This window comes from Scyliorhinus torazame, chromosome 7 (assembly GCF_047496885.1).
Source record: "Scyliorhinus torazame isolate Kashiwa2021f chromosome 7, sScyTor2.1, whole genome shotgun sequence".
NCBI lineage: Eukaryota > Metazoa > Chordata > Chondrichthyes > Carcharhiniformes > Scyliorhinidae > Scyliorhinus > Scyliorhinus torazame.
The window spans coordinates 73,382,623-73,403,487 of record NC_092713.1 but is presented as its reverse complement, the minus strand read 5'-3'; the positions used below and the strand labels follow the sequence as shown (position 1 = coordinate 73,403,487).

The 20,865-nt window shown below is 43.3% G+C and overlaps 1 protein-coding gene across 2 annotated transcripts; it reads left to right on the top strand.

Moving 5' to 3' along the window:
• Positions 1-14,133: 14,133 nt before the first annotated feature.
• cdkn2c (cyclin-dependent kinase inhibitor 2C (p18, inhibits CDK4)) lies at positions 14,134-19,097 on the top strand. 2 transcript variants are annotated; one of them, XM_072510910.1, is made up of 3 exons: positions 14,134-15,413; positions 15,511-15,656; positions 17,840-19,097. In XM_072510910.1, exons 2-3 carry the CDS (start codon positions 15,519-15,521, stop codon positions 18,185-18,187), a joined length of 486 nt encoding a protein of 161 aa, XP_072367011.1. In that variant the 5' UTR covers positions 14,134-15,413; positions 15,511-15,518; the 3' UTR covers positions 18,188-19,097. The 2 variants fall into 2 exon arrangements, with proteins under 2 accessions (XP_072367011.1, XP_072367010.1); XM_072510909.1 differs by having other exon boundaries at positions 14,135-15,656.
• The last annotated feature ends 1,768 nt before the right edge of the window (positions 19,098-20,865 follow it).

The window sequence follows — 20,865 nt, the reverse complement described above, 5'->3', positions numbered from 1 at the left end:
GCTGTGAGCCCACCAGAAGACTAATCTCCCACTCTTTGGCATCTGTTGCCAGAGGCCAACAATTGCCTCTTTCCCCTCTCTTCCACCCAAGGTCAAAGACAAATCAAGGCGATCCACAATCTGACAATTACAGTCTTCTGCACGCGGAACTGAGGCCTTGCCACCCTGTCACCAATTTTAATCGTTGAGATCTGACTGCCCGTGATCTCATTAGATCCCAGACTCTGCATTAAATTGCTGACAATTTGCAAGTCTAAAGTACCGGCTCAATGAGCCCTTTCATAGTGCCAATTGGAAATTTTGTGTTGCTGGTAGAATGCAGAACCAACCTCACGATGTCAGGATTTCAATGCAGCATGTCCCCTTCCAATTCTATGGTCCCTCCCATGCGGCTCCCAACCCGCATCCAAAGGACCCATTAAATTCCACCCCCAGAGTCTCAACATAATGATGTGCTACCTTCAATAAGGGTGCGCTGGGGTAGAGATCATCACCCACCTCCTTTTGGAATGTGCCCTTTGCAAAAAAGGTCTGGAAAAAGAGGTAATGGGTCCTATGACCCATTTGGGGCCAAGGACTGTGCTCTATCTGATTCCCCTCTTACACAGTTGAGTATGAACACAATAATTGGGGGCAGGGTTTCCACTTAACAAGGGGAAACTACTGAATATAAAACCCTTGACCTGGGTGCATGTCAGGGAGGGTGTCCCTTCGAGGAGTTATAGTTTTGTTATTTGTGTTTACCATAATAAACCAGTTCTTCATTTTTACCCTAACTTGTATTCCTTTTGTTGTCTCTCCCGTCGGGTTCTACATTGACGACAAGACTGGGATGGAGCTGCCGCAGCCACCATGCATTATATCAACAATCCACTTCGTCAAGGCCCACAGAGGCCTCCACTCCGAACGGTGAGATGCTGCACATTGGGAAACTTGAACAGTTCGATGCTGGCACTGATGACTGGACCCAGAACGTAGAGCGGATGCAATATTTTTTTCAGTCGAACACCACTGTTGGAGATGAACGACAGACCATTACCAAGCTGACTGCAGTCAGGGGACCCACCGATGCGCTCATCATGAGCCTCACGCATCCGGACAGGCCGGACTCCAAGTCTTTCACCGTGTTGGTGGCACTGGTCGAGGCACACCTTAACCCGCAGCTCCCGATAATGCTTCGCCGGTACCGTTGTCACACAGGCTTGCAGGCCCAAGGAGAATCAAATGGCAAACTTTGGTGCTCTGAAGGACACTCGCCGCCTCATGTGAGTTTGGGCTGCACTGTCCGAATCCTTACAGGACCATTCCAACTGTTTGCTCCGAGACGTCGATGCCCAAAGGAAATTCCTTACGGAGGCCCACATAACCTTCCAGCGGGCAAGGAACATCGCCAATTCCCAGGAGAGAGCAGTGCGAGGGGTCCAGGAGCTGCGGGACATGTTGGTCCTGAATCTTGGTAACCGAAGCGACCATTGACCGACCGCTCCCAGGCCTGAACGGCGCCAGTTTCTGCGAAATGGGACCATGGGACCCAAGGCTGTCGCTATGGCGCACCTGGGCGCAACCTGGAGAATTCCCCTGAACTGTAATGCCAAGATGGGGGCCACAGGCCATGGGCTGGACACCGCAAACAGGGTCAGAATGCCGCGCAGGCCCATGAAGGCGCCCGTTCCCTGCCAAACCCCTGGACATTATCGCCCACCCTAGAGGCCAAGCATACTATGTTGAAGCCAAAGAGGATGAGTACCAGCAGTTACACTGCATTACAGTCCCCAGGATCACACACACCCGGATTACATTAAAGGTGAATGGCCACCCCATTGAAATGGAGCTCGATATCGGAGCGGCAGTCCCGCTGATCAGCTTCCGGACATTCGCCGTGATCAACTCCGGTCTCCAACCTTGGACCTTTAGGATTGGCGATTTACACTGGAGAGCCTTTGGCCATTGAGAGTACCACCCACATGACCATGGAATATGGGGACCAGTCGGCATGTTTGCCCTTGGTGATAGTCCGTGGAAGAGGACCCAACTTACTGGACCACGATTGGCTGTGCCACTTAAATTTGGAGTGGCAACGCGTCTGCCCCCATGGCCCAGAAGGAGTGCTGGCAAAGTTTCCAGGAGTTTTCACTGAAGGTCTCAGGACGATAAATGGTGCAGTGGCCAAAATCAGTGTGGATGAGGATGCGCTACCCCATTATTTCTGCACCGGCCCAGTGCTGTACACGCTGCGGCCAAAGGTTGACGCAGAACTGAATCGGTTGGAGCATTTGGGCATCATCCGCCCCGTTCACTTTGCCGATTAGGTTGCGCCAGTGTCCCCGGTGCTAAAACCCGACGGGTCCATTGGTCTGTGTGGGGACTACAAGATGACAGTGAACTGGTCTCTCGCCTTAACCGTTACCCAGTCCCACGCATTGAGGACATGTACGCAAAACTCAACGGTGGAACAAAGCTTGACATAAGCCACCGTACCTACAGCTGGTCCTAGATCCTGACTCTCAGAGGTACATGACAGTCAACACCCACAGAGGGCTGTATGAATACACCCGACTGCCTTTTGGGGTTTCATCGGCCTGTGCAATTTGCCAACGCGTGATGGAAAACATCCTGCGAGGCCTACCCAGGGTGGCCGTATACCATATACTCCTCACTGGGGCCTCGGACAAAAAACATTTGGAGAACCTGGCCGAAGTCCTCTGGTGTTTTGAACAGGCCGGCGTCCACCTCTGCAGGAAGAAGTGCATTTTTAATGCCCGCAAAATCAACTATTTAGGGTACTGGGTCACTAGGGGGGCCTTCACCCAATGGAAGGCGAGGTGCAGGCTATCTGGCAGGCTCCCATCCCTCAAGGCCCGACCGAACTCCGCTCCTTTTTGGGACTCATTAACTATTACGGGAAATTCATCCCCAACTTGGCCACGCTGCTTAGCCTGCTCCACCAATTGTTAAAAAAAGGACACCAATGGGAATGGAACCCCCCACACCAGAAGACATTCCAAGAGATCAAGTGGCAGTTGTCATCCAAGAAGCTGCTGACACACTTCGACCCAGAAAACCGGCTTCTCCTGACGTGCAATGCTTCCCCTTATGGCGTAGGAGCTGTTGTCACACACTGGATGCCCGACAGGTCAGAGCGGCCAATAGCTTTTGTGTCGCACACAATAGCCGACATTGAGCAGAACTATTCCCAAATCGAGAAGGAGGGTCACGCTGTTGTATTTGGGGTGAGGAAGTTCCAATAGTGTATCTATGGCCATGCATTTAAGGTCTACATCGACTATAAGCCTTTATAAACCTCCTATTCAAAGAGGATCGAGTGATTCCCCCAATTGCGTACGCCAGGGTCAAGTGACAAGCGTTACTCCTAGCAGCCTATAAGTACACACTGTAAAACCGCCCGGGCAGCGGATTCCACATACGGACGCACCAAGCCACCTGCCCCTATCCATAAGACGGCCGGCTCCTGCCTCAGCCGCAGAAGGAGTAGTGGCCCTCCACTTCATGGATTCTTTGCCAGTCTCGGTGGCCTACATAAGAGTAGACCCAGATGGATCCATAGCTATCTCGGGTCTGACACATGGTTCAGTACGGGGGCCAACACAGAGCTTTGCCCAACAATCTGCAGGCATATCCAAGAAGCTCCTGGAGCTGAGCATGAGGATGGTGTCTTATTGTGGGGGACACAGGTGGTATTCCCGGAAGAGGTTGTGCACTCTTGTTACATGACCTCCATAGTTGACACCCAGGGGTATCCAAGATGAATATGCTTGCCCGCAGATATGTCAGGTGGCCTGGGGTAGACTTGGAGATTGAGAGATGGCCCAGTACTGTGGGACGTGCCAGGAGAACCAGGAGGCCCCACCAGCTGTGCCAGTGCACCCTGGGAATGGCTGGGGAAACATTGGTCCCACATCGACATAGAGTTTGCCAGCCCATTTCAGTGGGGAAATTCCTAGTTATGGTAGATGGCCACTCAAAATGGCTCAGAGTCCACAAGGTACAAACTGTGAGCACAATGACAAGCGTGGAAAGGCTGCGGCACACATTCAGCACTCATGGGATGCTCGAAGTATTGGTGTCGAATAACGGCACCGCATTCACCAGCAAGGAGTTTGAGTCATTCATGACCTGAGACGATGGTGGAGGCAGGTACTTCGCAACATTTAAGAAGCATCTGATTCGGCATGTACGGACCGCCCCGTATCACCCAGCCTCGAACAGTTTGGCCAAGTGGGCGGTCCAAACTCTCAAAAGGGCAATGAAGAAACTGATCACAGGGTCTTGGGACTTGCGACTGGCTCATTTTCTCTTCAGTTACTGGTCGATTGCTCATGCTACCACAGCTGTGGCACCAGCAGAGTTGCTGAAGGGGTGTCAGCTCCGGACCTGCCTCAGCCTCGTCATTCCTGACATAGACGTTCGGATCTGCCAGCGACAGGACCGCTCCGAGGCGGACATTGGTCGACATTCGCCGCTGCGTCACTTCAAACCCAGGTGCAATTTTGACGCCAGCACGTGCTGCTCTGGGCAACTGGTCCAGTTTCCTATTCGGACTGGACACAGGAACGTGAAGCCAGCTGTCACCTGGACCACATCTAGCGCCGCACACGGAGCCCTCCAGAACAGGTTCTAGATACGCCAATGCGGGTCCACCCAGGGTCCCCGTCGCTGCCTAGCTCGCCACCATCACCTCGTCCCGTCGAAGTCCAGGAAGCTGAGATGCCAGACAGGAGGCTCTGACACTGATTCGGACATGGTCACAGGCCCACCCACTGTAGTCGTTCAGCGCCCTTGCCGCTAGCACTGTTGCCAGTCCACCACTCCTGCCTCGACGCTCCACCGAAGGTTTTGGTCATTGGTGCGTTACACACCTCCCAGACCCATCCCGTCAATGCCGGACCATTGTCCACTCTCAAAATGAACAAGAGGACCTCAACCTGAGGACATGGACGTTTCTCCAGACTTCCAATGGGTGGTGGAAATATGGAAAATGCGACCTGAGACGATGGTGGAGGCAGGTACTTCGCAACATTTAAGAAGCATCTGATTGATCACTTAAACCGCCAAACCATAGTAGGCTATGGACCAAATGCTGGTAAATTGGATTAGTATAGGTTGGTATTTGATGGTCCGCACAGACATGATGGGCCAAAGGGCCTGTTTCTGTGCAGTATGACTCTATGGGGGCCCGGGGGGGTGGGTGGGGGGGAGGTGGGTGTTACGACCCCTTTGGGGGCCAAGGACTGTGGTGTATAGGATTCCCCCTTACACAGCTGAGCATAAACTCCCCGGTAATTTTGGGGCAGGGTTTCCGCTTAACAAGGAGAAACTACTCAGTATAAAAGCCCTGACCTGGGTGCAAGTCAGGGAAGGTGGCCCTTCGGGGAGAGGAGTTATAGTTTTGTTATTTGTGTGTACCGTAATAAACCAGTTGTTCATTTCTACCCTACCATGCATTCCTGCTGTCTCACCCGTCGGGTTCTGCAATGGTTTTTGTCAGAGTTCATCCTGAGCTACTTCGTAACGCAGGACTGTGTTCTCTGTGGGCTGTTCCCAGGATGCACACCAAGACAACCCTAAGCTGCTTCTAGAGAATTATCAACTTGGTGAAAGACATTCTTTGGTCTGGCTAAAGCTTGTTGATCTTCCAATGCAATGAGCTGTCCAGGCCCGAGGGGTGTAAGCCGGCACTTTCCAAGGTCCAGGACGATAGTTGGTGGAGCCACTAGAAAGGCTCAATGGAGAATGGCCACAGTCACAGTGTGCTCTGTCCCCCACTCAGTAGTTTCCCTCTGACCCTGCTAGTAGTCACTCTGTTCCTCACCCCGCAACCTGGTAGTCACTCTCCTCCCTTCTGCTTGGTAGTCGCTGTCTCTCTGTGACAGTCAGTTGCTCTCCCCACACTCATCGCTGGCGTTTCGCCATATTTTCAGGCCTAAGACTGAAGGAAGCTGCTCCTCCAATCAGAGACTGGGTCTCTCCCACCTTTGCTGCTGGCACGTCCACGAGTGATCATATCAACAGCAAACGCGGGAGAGAAACAGCCTGTGATTTGAGGTGCAGAATCTTTCGAGTTACTTACCAGCATTGTAAACAGCGGGTCGGCACGCCGAATAGAAATGTGTGGTGAGCTGTACAGTGGCCCAAGGACTGCAGGCTTGACAAGCCTGGTCTAAGGCTTTCCCACCATAGTACACCGAGGGGCTGGAACCCATGAAAAACTCCTTGAGCTGTATGAACCAGAGAATGTTTGGACATGAAGTGTTTGGACATTTGAAGGCTTAAGGGGTGCTCTTTCCAAAAGCTGGTGCAGACTAGATGGGCTGAATGGCCTCCTTCTGCACTGTAAATTCTATGATTCTATGAAACGTATGTTGTAAAAATAACATGTATTTGTCTGATGTGTGTCAGATACATTCTGATCTTATCACTTTGAATCCTCAAGATTCTAAAAAGCTGTATCTGCACAAGTACTGCACAAGTGCCATTTATTTGCCAGAGAGAACTGAACAATAATAATAATCTTTATTGTCACAAGGACAATATTAACACTGCAATGAAGTTACTGTGAAAAGTCCCTAGTCTCTACATTCCGGCGCCTGTTCGGGCACACGGAGGGAGAATTCAGAATGTCCAAATTACCAAACGGCGGTCTTTCGGGACTTGTGGGAGGAAACCGGAGTACCCGGAGGAAACCCACGTAAACACAGTGAGAACATGCAGGCTCCGTACAGACAGTGACCCGAGCCGGGAATCGAACCTGGGACCCTGGCGCTGTGAAGCAACAGTGCTAACCACTGTGCTACCATGCCACCCCAAATGAGCTTTTATTCAGGTGTGAAAATGTCAAGTTTAAATAGCCACCTGAATTGCTGCTGAAACACCTCTGTTTTCCTGGTTAGTTGTTGAGCTCTGGGAACTTTCATTGTGCAGGTTAAATTTAGAGCAAAGTTCCAAACAATTTGAAAAGACCTCAATCTTCTTCTGAAGATGTTAATTGTGCCAATAAGCACTCGCCTCTATGGAGTTGGTGTGCATTTCTTGCCAGCATCCACATATGCCTCCTTTAAACGTGTAAGTGGACATGTTGGACCTGGGTTATATCCCATCCCAGAAATCAAATGTTTTAACTCCTCACTTGCCCCCAACCACCGATTTTAAGAGTTAAAACCCCACCATACTATGCATAATTCTGAATATTTTTCCATGTTCCATTATTTGCCAAAGATGCTTATGTTTTTTTTAATTAGTTCTTGGGATGTGGGCGTCACTGACCAATATTTGTTCCCCATCCCTAAGTGCCCTTGAGCTGATTTACTTGCTCGGCCATTTTATGCAAGATGTTTATAATAATTATTTGTCCTAAAATTTCCAAAGAATGAGTAAATATAGGAGATTTTTTTTTACTGTTACATTAAATGAAATAAAATACTTAGCTAGTCCAGAAATTGAAGAGTTGGAAAACAAAGTTCCTCCACCCCCAATGGTTCCTCCAACCCGACCCTCTCCTGCTCTCCCACCTCCGGACACTCCAGTTGCTCCAGAAATTCCTTCATCTCCGACTGTTGTTCTAAATCTTGATTAATATATACCCTCACTCTTTGTCTGTTTCACAATTGATGGGTTGACTTCAGCCATCATAGGCCTCTGCTCTGGATCTGTCCCAAATGCTTCTACCTTGCTTTGTTTCTCTCCATCTTCAAAACCTTTTCAAAAGCAACTTATTAGTATCTTCCCTAATTCTTCCCCCAATTATTGCTTGGTGTCTGGCTAAATTAGCTGGATTATATAAGGGTAAATTGATGTTAAAAACAAGAATATGAATTTCACTTTAACCTACTGTACCAATATAGACCTCATAATGCTAAGAGAAAATGTCACCAATAACATTATATGATCCTTTTTAGCTGTATCTTAATCTAATTTAAATGCTATTTAAATATATTTATGCTTGTATCATAAGACCTAAAATATACAGAATCAGTAAAATTTTCATTTCTTCCTATCTGGATATGTATTTAACGATTCAAAACCAGGCCATGAGTCACAACTGATCTCTGGTCCAGCTGTAAACTAAAAACAGAGATTCAATATGAGTTAATCAATAAGACACACTGAATCTAGGCCTAATGCCTTGTTGCTTTCATCCCATAATTATTGACTCCATCCCGTGACATTTTATCGCTGCTAGTTCGTGTGATTTTGGCCTTAATACTGTTATTTGTTGATTTTGATCACACCTACAAAGAAAAGTTTGAATAATTAAATATTGACTTTATGAAATTCTAATTTTACTGTATGTCGGTAACATTAAATAAGATCAATGGTGGTATAATATTTTACTAACATTCAATACATCTGAGAATTACAGTATTATTATGGCACAGTAAATACTTTTAAATTGATGCTATACTGCATAAGTACAGGATTCAGCTATATTTTATGAAATAAGGCAGTACGGTAGCACAGTGGTTCGCACTGTTGCTTCACAGCGCCAGGGACCCAGGTTCGAGTCCTAGCTTGGGCCACTGTCTGTGTGAAGTTTGCATATTCTCCTGTGCCTGCGTGAGTTTCTTCCGTGTGCTCCGGTTTCCTCCCACAAAGTCTCGAAAGACATGCTTGTTAGGTGAATTGGACATTGTGAATTCTCCCTCAGTGTACTAGAACAGGCGCTGTAGTGTGGCGACTAGGGGATTTTCACAGTAACTTAATTGCAGTGTTTATGTAAGCCTACTTGTGACACTAATAACTAATAAAGATTAATATGCTGATAATATTTCAGTGAAATAATAGAGCTGCATTGACAATGCTGATTCTCAAAGGCAATTAGAGCATATATGTTGGCCTTGCCAGTGACACCCATCTCTGTGAATGAATTCTTAAAAATGAAATAACCTGAGAAACCGAGGCTGTGAACTCAAGAAGAGACAGTGTTGTACAGGTAATGTCACGAGACTAGTAATCCAAAAGTCCAAGATAATATTCTGGGTGCACATGTTTATATCACACCATGGCAGCTGTGGAAGTTAAATTCAATTAACAAATCTGGAATGTAAATCTAGTCTCCGTAATAGTGAGCATGAAACTATTAACAATTGTTGCAAAATCTCATTTGGTTCACTAATGCCCTTCAGAGAAGGAAATCTGCCTTACCTGGTCTGGCCGCTATGTGACTCCAGACCTACAGCAATGCAGTTGAGTCTTAACTGCCCCACAAAATAGCCTAGCAGACCACTCAATTTAAGGCAATTAGGAATGGGCAACAAATGCTGGCCTTGCAAGTGATGTACACATCCCATGTAAGAATAAAAAATATGAAAGTCCTCGGTCTGTCCCACCATTGTAGCCCAAACAATGACATTCTCTTTTGACCCCACAGGAGTATCTGGTGTTAGGATGCGGTCACTTCTTTATTATTCCTGATTGATGTTCTGGTATCCCTTTAGTGCTGTTTTGGAAATCACTAGTCTTATAGCGAATGCTGATGACCATAAAAAAAATTCTAAAACTGCTGCAATTGTAAGGGGCTTGAAAATAATTATTCTGTCAGTATTTTGAACATGAGGAGGCCCGTATCAGCTTCTGGAAGGGCGAATTAATCTTAGTATCCAAATTGCTCAGTCTTCAGTTTCCAGAATCCCAGAATAGGACTTTCTTTCCCACTCTCTCCAACCTCATTGGCCTACTGTAAACAAGCTGTAAACATATATGAGCCCAACCTGATTCCTTGATTCCATTGTGGCACACTTCTGATAGTCTTATGGTGGGAATGACCATCTCGTCCCAGGGGAATTAAAAGTAAATGTATTCCAAGCAATCACATTATTGAAAATTGACATAGAAAATACCAGGCCAGCAATCAAAAGAGGGAATGAACATAAGCTCGATCCTCAAGCCGCATCTCCAACTACACACTTGGCAGGTACTTCTGGGAGGTGGTATTGGTCCATGGACTCGAGATTGCTGGCATTCCTTTCTCAGGCTCCTTTTCCAGACCTACTCTTGCCGTTGGGTGTTCTCGAAGATTTGTGTCCCTTCAATCAGGAGGTTCCTCCAAGTAGGTCTCTTCTGAGCAAGGGTGTCTCAGGTGTTGACATCTATGTTGTATTTATTGAGGTAAGCCTTCAGGTTGTATTTGAAGAACTTTCTTTATCCTCCTCTTCTTTGGGAACCATCCTTGAGCTGGGCAAAGAAAATTTGCTTCTTCAGGGCCCTGGCATCCTAAGCATGTGGCCGGCCTAGCGATGTTGGCTTTGGATGATCATGGCCTCGAAGCTGGTGCTCTTGGCTCCTTCAAGAACACTGATGTTAATATGCCTGTCCTCCCAGCTGATGTGGAAAATCTGTCTCAGACAGCGTTGCTGGTACCTCTCCAGGCCTTGAGGTGGCGTCTGTACATAATCCAAGTTTCTGAATACTCAATATGACCTGTTCATAAACATCAGGTTGTGCAGAGGAATAGTTTTCTTGAAAGGTTTTCTGTCAAATCATGTGAAACTTTCAGTCATAAATTGCAAAGGTAAATATTCAGTATTTTTTTAAAAGAAAAGACAATAACTTTATATAATTCTGGAAAGGCTGCAGCTTGGCCAAGCTTTTAATTGCTGCCTAGGGCCTACTCATGGTGCTATTGACAAACTTCTTCACTTTTTATTGACAATCCACATTTTTTGTTAACATCTATTGTTCCTAACATAAAAACTAGTTTCGCGTTTTTTTTTAAAGATCTAATTTAAACAGCTTTCCAAGTTGCTCTGCAAGCATTTCTAGACCGTGTTTCCCTGCGACACTGAATGTGAAGAAAAATAAGTTTGAAATAATATCCTAATAATATCCTAAATTAATGCCAAGTAGCAGCAATTGTTCTGCTTCCAAAAAAACAAAAAATCATAAATTTATCATTCTTTATGGCAATCCAACTGAAAATGCTGTGTTTTTTTGGGATCAGGGAATATATTTTCAAACCGTACCAATGATTACCCTCATGTTCCATTCATTGCATATCAATTTAACAAGTTACAATAAGGTCATTTTTATTCAATCAGCCCTGCTTCAAAATTATTAGCATAAAATTATGAAAAAGGGGAAGGGCATGCACACTGAGCTTTGAAACAACCAATGTTCTGTAAGATGCAGTCTGTTTTTGCAACCATCTCATGTGATTGACTGAATTGTACAGGATTGGGCCTAGCCTGTTTCCCAAAAGTCACCGTCCATAGCATGGTGCTGTATAACATAGTTTGATAATTGTACACTGTCCTAATTTTATATTGCCTTTTTGTATGTGAACCTGAAGTGTTCACTCAGTATTTTAAATTGTGAGTTGAGAAACATCAGGATTAGGCCACTATTTGGGCGACTATTGCGAAAACTGACTGCAGTATATCTATATCAGCTTCTTTACAGATATCTATATTTGTAAAATGTATAATTCCAGAGGTTAGACCTGTTTGTTGGCCTGATTGACTTCTCATCAGAAACACTGCTGGTTATTGTTAGGTGCCAATAGTTGTTAAATCCCTACATAATGGAAATAACAAATAGTGGCATTATTGAACAAATGAAATAAGAACAGTTGTGGTGAACTAGACCTTTCTGCCCACTTTATTTCCTGATTTAAAGCTCAATAAAATCTTGAAAATGAACTGCATGAGCGAACTAAAGAACCATTAGGCAATGCTCAAAAATCGGAACTCATCGATAAAAATCTGATGAGCTTCTCCATTGCTCAATTGTCCAATATGGAAGTGTATGTTACATATTAAATATGGGCAGACTTAATTCCCAGTCTGTAATGAGTGGGAGATCTTGACTGAGATGGCAGTATGGAACACTACAATTAGGCTGCAGGAGGAGAGGAAGCAGTCAGTGTTGCTGCTCCTGATAGCTGTGCAATAAACCCTGACCTAAAGTATATGTGTGCAGGTATCTAAAAGAGCCATGGCTGAATTTGATTGTGATATTTTTTATGATTGAAAACCTGGCCAGTCTACAGCAAAGGCTATGGACTTTGTCAACATGTCAACAACATCCTGGCTGCAATACTGAAGGCTCATGCTCCAGATCTAGATGCACACGTAATCAACTTATGCCTGTACAGGTTAGAAGACTGGTATCTACCTAACAACATACAAAATTGCCCAGGTATGTCCAGTCCACAAAACCCAGGAGTCCAGAAATCGCAGACAAATCCAATCTGGTCAATTACTGCTCCATCAGACTATTCTCAATCATCAGTATAGCGATGGACGTTTTCATCGACAGTGCTTTTCAGTGATATTTACTCAGCAATAATCTGCTCAAAAATGCTCAGTTTGGGTTCTACCAGAAACACACAGCTCCAGACCTCATTACAAACTTAGTTCAAACATGGACAAAAGAGCTGCATTCCAGAAGTGAGGCAAGAAGGATTGCCCTTGATTTCAAGGCAACATTTGAGTGTGGCATCAATAAGTCCTAATACAATTGATGTCAATGGGAAAAGGGGGAAAGCCCTCTGCTAGTTTGACTCGTACCTGGCACAAAGGAAGATTGTTGGAGGCCAATCATCTCAGCCCCAGGACATCACTGCAGGAGTTTCTCAGAGGAGTGTCCTGGGCCCAACCTGCTTCTTCATCAATGATTTTCCCTCTGTCGTTGGATCAAAAGTGGAAATGTTCACTGATGATTGCCAATGTTCTGCACTATTTCTAAATCCTCAGATACTGAAACAATCTGTGTCCATTTGCAACAAGACCTGGACTACATTTGACTGATAAGTGGCCAGTAACATTCACTTCACAAAAGTGTCAGGCAATGACCATCTCCAACGTAACAGGTTAGAAACTAACTATCTCTCTTTGATGTTTAACAGACTACCATAGGTGAATACTCTACCATCAACATCCCTGGTAGTGATCATTGACGAGAAACATAACTGGACTAGCCACATAAATACTGTGGCTACAAGAATCGAGTCTACTCCTGACTCCTCAAAGCCTCTCCACGATTTACAAGTTACGAGTTGGTAATGTCATGGAATACTGTCCATTTGCCTGGATGAGTGCAGTTTTAACACTCACGATGCTTGACACCATGCAAGGCAAATCAGCCCAATTGACTGGTACCTCAGCCATCCCTTTAATATTCACTCTCTCCATCACTGGCATTCTGTGGCAATAGTGTGTATCATCTACAAATGTACTGCAGCAACTTGCCAAGAGTCCTTCAACATCACCTTCTGAATCTGCAACCTTACCACCTAGGACAAGGAGTGTATGGGAACATCACCACCTGCAACTTCCCCTCCAAGTCACATATTGGCAATCCTTCATTGTCACTAGATCAAAATCCTCAACTCTCTTCTGAACCAAGAATCTGGGTGTATCTAAACTGCATGGACTACAGCGGTTCGAGAAGGGGGCCCATCACCATCCTTTCATGAGTAATTAGGGATAGGCAACATTCACATGCCATGAACAAATGTTAAAAACCAACACATTAAAAAATCGTTACTTTTGTACAGATGAGAGGACCACTGATGTCCAAAGGAACATGCCCCAGGAAGGGTTAGCATCTTCAGGATATTAGGGAGGAAATTTGGTATAAAAGGAAAGAAAAATAAAGTTTTAAAAGTCATAGTTTATAGGAGTGTGGGTTGCTTTCATTCAAGGTACTGTTACAGCAAGTCACGATTGAAGGGTTTTGACATTGAAAATGCACCCGTTGGTCATCGCATGCTTAATTGGTCAGTCCCTCTCGAGAAAGTGAATGCTTTTTCAGTCCTGTTGACTTGGCTCCCTGATCTGATCCCATGCAAGGGGAACGCGTTTCACGTCTTATTCAAACATAACATTCATACTTTAAAAAAATTTTAAGTATATTCTTGTTGCTTCACACCAGAGTGCTGCGCCTAATTTAAATGGAATATCGGGTCCTGATACTGATTAGACATACATGCGATGATTTGCAGGATACCATCTTGAATACATATTCAACTCAGCTACGTCAGGCATGGCTGAACTTGCTCCTGCAGTGACAGCTGCCTGCAGTGAGCGCTGCTGAAGGGACCGGCCACATCGCGCCCTTTACACCACTTGTCACTTTCGACAGATCTCGTTTGCATTTACAAAAGCTGGCACCTGGATTGAGGGACGGTGCGCGCCTTTACTCGGGTGGCCAGTTTATTAACGTTGTGGAAAAATCTAACCTAACCAACGTCCCCCCACCACACACACCAACCCATCCACCCGGGCTCCTTGCAAACGCTCCGCCATGAGAGCGAAATGCCTGAAAACCCTCCAGCTCTGACACACCGAAGGCCCGGACTAGGAATCTCTAGTCTGACCTTCGCGTAAAATGCAAATCAGTAGGTTAAGAAGTGGAGTGGGGGTTGGCTCTTTCAATTTACATTGTACAGTTTTAAAATTCGTCCGCGTCCGATAGTGGGAATCCGTCAGCTCAAAATGCTAAGGTGGACGCCCGAGCCGAGAGCCCGAAGGGGAGCGAGCACCGACAGTGAGAGAAGCCGAGGAGTGAATCGACGCACTGGGCTGAGCTTCCAGCTGTAGACCGTAGCTGCCATTTCCGTTACGACGCTGTGTGGGCGGCACTGGCAGCAGCCGGAGGAGCGCTCATTTTTAAAATTTGATGATGTCAATAAGTTTTTTTTCCTCCCCAAAACTGCTGCGAGCGACCAACAATTACGGAGCCGCCAGTATTTATTTTCTGGGGGGAGAAAGACGGCAAAGGCTGATCGCTGCGAGGACAACTGTGACTGGATCGTTCACAGCGGCGACTTTAACCGTGAACATTTGCACATTAACCGGGAGGCGAGTTACTTTCCTGTTTTTGAAACGAGCACAGGATATCGCAATGAGCAGCAGCTGCCTCGCAAGCCCGGGACTGGAGATGTCAGCGCTGGCGGGACTCACTCTCTTTGAACGGCGCGGCTTCGTGGCATTTTTCTGCAATTTAGTTTGACTGAAAGAGTAAGTGGAACCAACAACAAAAAAGGAGAGACATCTATCAACCAGAAGGAGTTTGATGCCCAGAGCAGCCTTTCATTTACAGTGAAGTAACAGTTGCAAAATGGGCGGGAAAACTGCAAAACATTCAAATATTGCATCTCTATCGGGGATACAGTAACCGATTCAACTGTTGTATTTTCCGACATTATTTCGAGATTTGTTTTTACAATTGCGAAGGAGAGATACAAACTATCCACGCAGTGGCCGGGAAGAAGTTAACCGTATTTTGATTTTTTTTTTGTGTCTCTGCTTTGGGGTAACGTGGGACAAATCACTTGAAAATGTTAACTTTGAGATAGCCAAGCTATCCTTGGACTTGTATCACGTGTATTATATTGATGAGAAAAAGGGGGCGGACCGGGCAACGTCATTACTAGGATCACACATCAATTACTCTAGGTTAGTAAATACTATACTACAGAGCGGGACTAGATTCTTCATCTCCACCATACCTGTTGGTGTCTGTGCTTATCGGATTTCGACATTTTTTTTAAAGTATTAATAATGGAAACAGCAGATGCATCAGACGGTGACAAACTAACAAGCGCGGCAGCCAAAGGAGACTCGAAAGAAGTCAACGCTTTGCTAGAAAACGGGGTGAAAGTGGATGCACTCAATAAGTTTGGCAGAACTGCACTTCAGGTTAGTCTAGTTATTCTTTTTTTCCCCTATCCTACGCATTGCATTTTCGTCCGACAGAAAAAATACTCCTGCGTCCAATAATGCATATTTTATTTTCTAAAAACAAGAATGTGCACCTATTTTCGGCTATGTGTCAGCTGTAGTTACAGTAGCGGACGCATTGCTGAAATAGCCACTGAATTAAAAGACATCTTGGTTAAAAACAAACACATTTTGCTTTGAAGGTAACGCTGCCTGATAGTACGATTCTCTCTGCAAGTATATTTTTGGACGATGCGATTTTCCCACTTCTAAAGGTGAAATTCCCAGAAATGATAAAACGTTCACGTTTTCAGTTGAATGATGCTTACAGAAATGTAGAATTGCAACGTGGACTGTCTTGGACAGCACATTTTTATTTTGCAGTGTACATCATTCGGATGCATGCAATGTTTCAGGTCGTGGCCGTGCATTCACCCCTTTTCAAATAAGCTGAAGCACTGACAAGAATACTTCATTGCAGAAGCGACACAGATTCAAAGCCTTTTTGTAAATAAGTATTAACGTTCTCAAGTAACCAACATGCCCCATAATTGGCAAACGAAGGCAATTGATTTTGCTATGAACAAATATATTTCAGTGACACTGGGTTCAAACATACCATCAGTGTTCTCGGATGCTAAGTATGAATAATCCCACGCTAGTTTAATTGATGGCACATTGCACAGAATATAAAAATATGGCTTTATATATCTTCACCTTTCTTCGTTACAAACATTCATTGTTTTTCGATAAAATAAAGATTATTGGTCTTGCCAGCGACGCCCACACCCCTGATGGTCGCAAATTTGAGGTTAGTTTCATTCAGGATTCAGCAACAGCTATTAGGCAACTGGGTGGTGGAAATGACTTGAATGCAGAATAAGTAAGTAGTTTACTGCAAGAAAAAGCTGTTTAGAATAAATAGATTATTTTGCTTAAATACTTGCATTAAATATTTAACGTGCAACAAGCCACGATATTTTATTCCAATTAAAATATTTTTGTTATCGTAGGTTTGAAAAGATCTTATGAAAAGTAGATATTGGCTAAAACCAGTTGAGGTTGATTTTTAGACGGGTGTTCCGGTGGGTCAATCGCAGTCAACACAGCTATGATTTGCAAAACGAAAAAATGAAGCTCTCCTGTTAAATAATAAAGTAGCTACATTAGTAAAATTTTAAACAACAGTATACGATTTAGTATTCTGGACTACTTCGTTTAATATTTCATTTCAAACGTCACTTTTATGGAATCACCTTTCTAAGAGTCACAGTAAAATTAAAACTTTATAAACAAAATTGTGTCGTTACTATTAATTTGAGATGCTGATACTCATTTGTTTTGAACAACAGTATAACCCTAAATTCAAAGTCTCAGTAAATAAATCATATTTTATCTCTTGTATATTAACTTTTAAATCACCCATCCCACAATTACCTCCTATACTTGCAAGATAGGACACCAGCTGGGAGTGACGATTTTAAATAATGGGTTTCATTTTTGCATATTATAAATATTATTGTTTTAGAAAACGTGATCATTTTTGTTTACATTTTATATTAAAATGTCGATTGTACTAAACGTTGTGAAAATAGGAGTTCATAGTTTGACTGTCGTGATTCTCGAAACACTTTTGTGGTTGACCTCGAATCGCGTTTTAACTGTGCAGTGAAAAGATGTAATATCGTACAACGTTTTGATTCAAATTAATTAATTAAATCCTCTAATGCCTCTAGATAACCCGAAAACATCTGTAAAATAAAATGTTGTTTTCTTTCGTATCGATTTGTAGTAAATATTTTCTTTTGGAAAATGTTCAGGTAAAATATAGAAATAGATTGGTCCAATCACAGCTGAAGGACAATTGTGAAAAAAAGCTATCACGAATTTCGTTAAATCAAATGTTAGAAATGTTTGCAGTGCAACAGCTGCTGTTCGCTACATAACAAGAAACAATGAGGAAATGTTTGTTACACTATGTGTGATAAACAGAGTTGCTTCAGATTTTAAAATAACTTTGTAGAGGTAAAAGTCTCAGTCTGACCGTGTAACCTTTAATCCTGCAATGCTACATATGGGTGATATTTAGATGTGTATGGTGATACACATTTTCACGTTTTCTTTCTATCACACACGTTCCATCCACCTTTCTATATTTCCAGGTGATGCAAACGGGTAATACAATAATAGCCAAATCATTACTGAAAGCTGGAGCTAAACCAAACCAGCAGGATCCTGGAGGATTCGCACCTGCTCACGATGTAGCTCGGGAAGGCTTTCTGGACACTTTGAAAATTTTGGTGGACTTTGGAGCAAACGTAAATATTAAAAATTCTGAGGGCAATCTGCCCATCCATCTTGCTGCACAGGAAGGCCACACCGATGTAATTATTTTTTTGGCAAAGAAATCAAACCTCTCGCATAAAAATGAAAAGGGACAAACTCCATTTGAGCTAGCCCGGATGTACAAGAGGACGGAGGCAGTGCAATGGATGGAACAGAATCTATAAAACAAGCGTGATAAGCAAGTGCAGTCTTACAGTATTTATTGTAATTGTCAGTTAACCTATATACATTTGTTTCCATTATTTTTAATTCCATATAAAAAGTACTTTCATCGATGTTTTAAAAACATGTTTATGTTTTTCTTGTCATCATGCTGAATTTGCTTTGTATGTTGCAAATTAGTATTAAATAGAATCTGGCAAATATTATTGTTCCATCGGTTATTAAGGGCAAAGTTTAATGTCGCAATGTCTAATATTTGACATTAAATTGTTACATGAAACAATGAAGCTAACACAAGGGATAATTTTAAATGATTGCATTAGTTGCTTGAGACCTTGCCCTTTCTAGGGAACACCGCTATTTTAATGTTCGTATAAACGACTGTGCTTCTACATTATTTTAAACGTCTAATTCTTCGTGTTTGTTTCATTTGATTTTTTTAAATTTTCAGTGGACTGGCATGGGTACATTACTTCCTGCCCGTCTTCCCAAGTGAAGCCATGAGATGTAGCTGATAAACATTATTTAATGTTTTCGTTTGTTTAAATGAAAATTAAGTTATAAGCTTTGTATTTACTCGATGTAAATATTGCATTGCTTTCGTGGAGTTGAAATGTACCAAAATAGGCTATATAATTTATAAAAGATTTAACTGCTCCTTTGTTCCAATAAATGCTTCCTTGTAATTGTAAAACAGTTATCTATTTTAATGCTGTGAATGGTTTTGCGTTTCCTGAATTAATTTATTTTATTACTGTGGCTGGTAACATAAAAGATGCAATTTAACGTTTAGCTCCCTCTACAAGTCCCATCACATCGCATAATAAAGGATGTTTTTATAATAGATCTGAACAATAGAGCTTGTCATTCACAGGGATCTATGTGTGGAATAAAAAAAAATTATCTTGATAACTGCTCCGTAATTTATTAACATGGTTTAATTGTCGTGTGCGTTTTGTCTCTACTAATATTGTTATAATTGGCAGATCACGTTATCTGTAGTCCAAGCTAAATAGTGAATTTCACGGAAGAAGCCATGGCTTAAAAATAGATGGAAATCTTTTCCACACTACATTCACACCACGCAGTTCTGTTTAAATAAATCAATATTTCGACATTTAAATGTGGTTTGACTCAGTTCGATTATTTTATCGAAAGTAACCTTTTAACTTCATCAGCGAAATTAATTCATGACTATGGCGTAACATAACTTTTAACGAAAAATCTTAAAGAACGATGTTTTCTAAAACTCGGAGCATATCACTTTAATAAATAGCAAAGCTCCTCGATTTCACTTGACCATAATGCCCGAGGAAGGTGACGAAGTAGCATTGAAGCAAGTATTCGGACAATCTCACAAATGTTATGCAATTCACAACACGTTAGTAGATGCGAATATATAAATTAAAACCTACCAATATACAAAATCCAAAGGTTTCCTGGCGCTTTGAATAATATCGTGTGCATGCAAATAACAGATTCATGACAGCATTTGGAAAATAACACCGGCTATTTATTTATTTTATCAGTTTGTTCAAACTACCGCATTTGCTTTCCGCAAAATACAAGTTTATTGATATCTTTATGAGGAATTGTAATATCGTGCTTGAAGTATCTCAGAAAAATTAGACATTTAATTTGTAATTGAGATCGTAAAGTTAAATGCGTGGGATAAAATGCTGTCGATACGTGGTTTGATAAATGGGAAGGTAAATTAATCAGCGTGATGTGTAAATGAAAGTGATCCGAAATGTGGAAACATGAAAACTGTTACAATATGAATAGAGAACATGTTTACACGCCTGCCAGTGACAATCTGCAGACCGATACTTCTATAAAATGACAGTAAGAAGTCTGTAAAATGAAACAAAGACTCCAAACTAAGGACATTACCCTGTCATTTGTTTAGTTTCTCAACGGATTATACTTTAAAAAAATCTGGGAGTTTAAAAAAAAACGCTATTGCTGACATTTTAAAAAAACCGTTACAATTTGTGCCGAGTTTCTTTTCCTCTTTTGGGGGAAGGGGGGGGCTCTTGTTTGAAACATTTCTAATATTTTTTTCCCGCCGCCCACTCGGATCGTCAATTCAAACGTTTGAGTTTTGGGTGAAACTTTAGGAATTTTTTTTTTGATTTGATTTCGGAAAAAAAGACGTTGAAATGAAGGGGGGGGGGGGGGCGTCCAATTCACCACACCTCCTGGCGTCCTTACGTGAAACGTTCTGCTTCCTGTTGCAGAAATGTCCGCAAAACTAAGTTAACGCTGTCTTTTTTTCTGGAAAAATAAAGATTTTGGATGAACATCTTAAAGATAGATTGACCAATGTTTATACTGTGCTGGTTCTCCCGCCCAGAGGCAGTGAGCGCTGGGCCAGTGAGGATGTTGCACAGGGTCACCTCAAAGTGAAGGAAAACACTTGAATCTCGGTGTGACAGCTCAAGCCCCGGAGATTGGGAGTGTGTTTGTGTGAGTGTGAGTCTGTTCACTGCTAAGAGGACAGACAACTGCTGACAAGCTTGTGATAACCTGAGTGAGGAACCCGTCCCCGACTCAGCCACTTCCTCTCCCTCTGGCCCCTCCGTCCGCACACAAAACACACGCATGTCGGTTCCTTCACTTTCACACAACAAGCCGCGCAATCACAGAATGAAGTCAGCAAATATTATCACCGCAAAAA

What these genes read in the sequence shown, in the direction of transcription:
- cdkn2c (XM_072510910.1), top strand. Translation starts at nt 15,519, where the DNA reads ATGGAAACAGCAGATGCATCAGACGGTGACAAACTAACAAGCGCGGCA. An exon ending in TTGGCAGAACTGCACTTCAG is followed by an intron (nt 15,657 to 17,839) that starts GTTAGTCTAGTT and finishes CTATATTTCCAG; the next exon opens with GTGATGCAAACGGGTAATAC.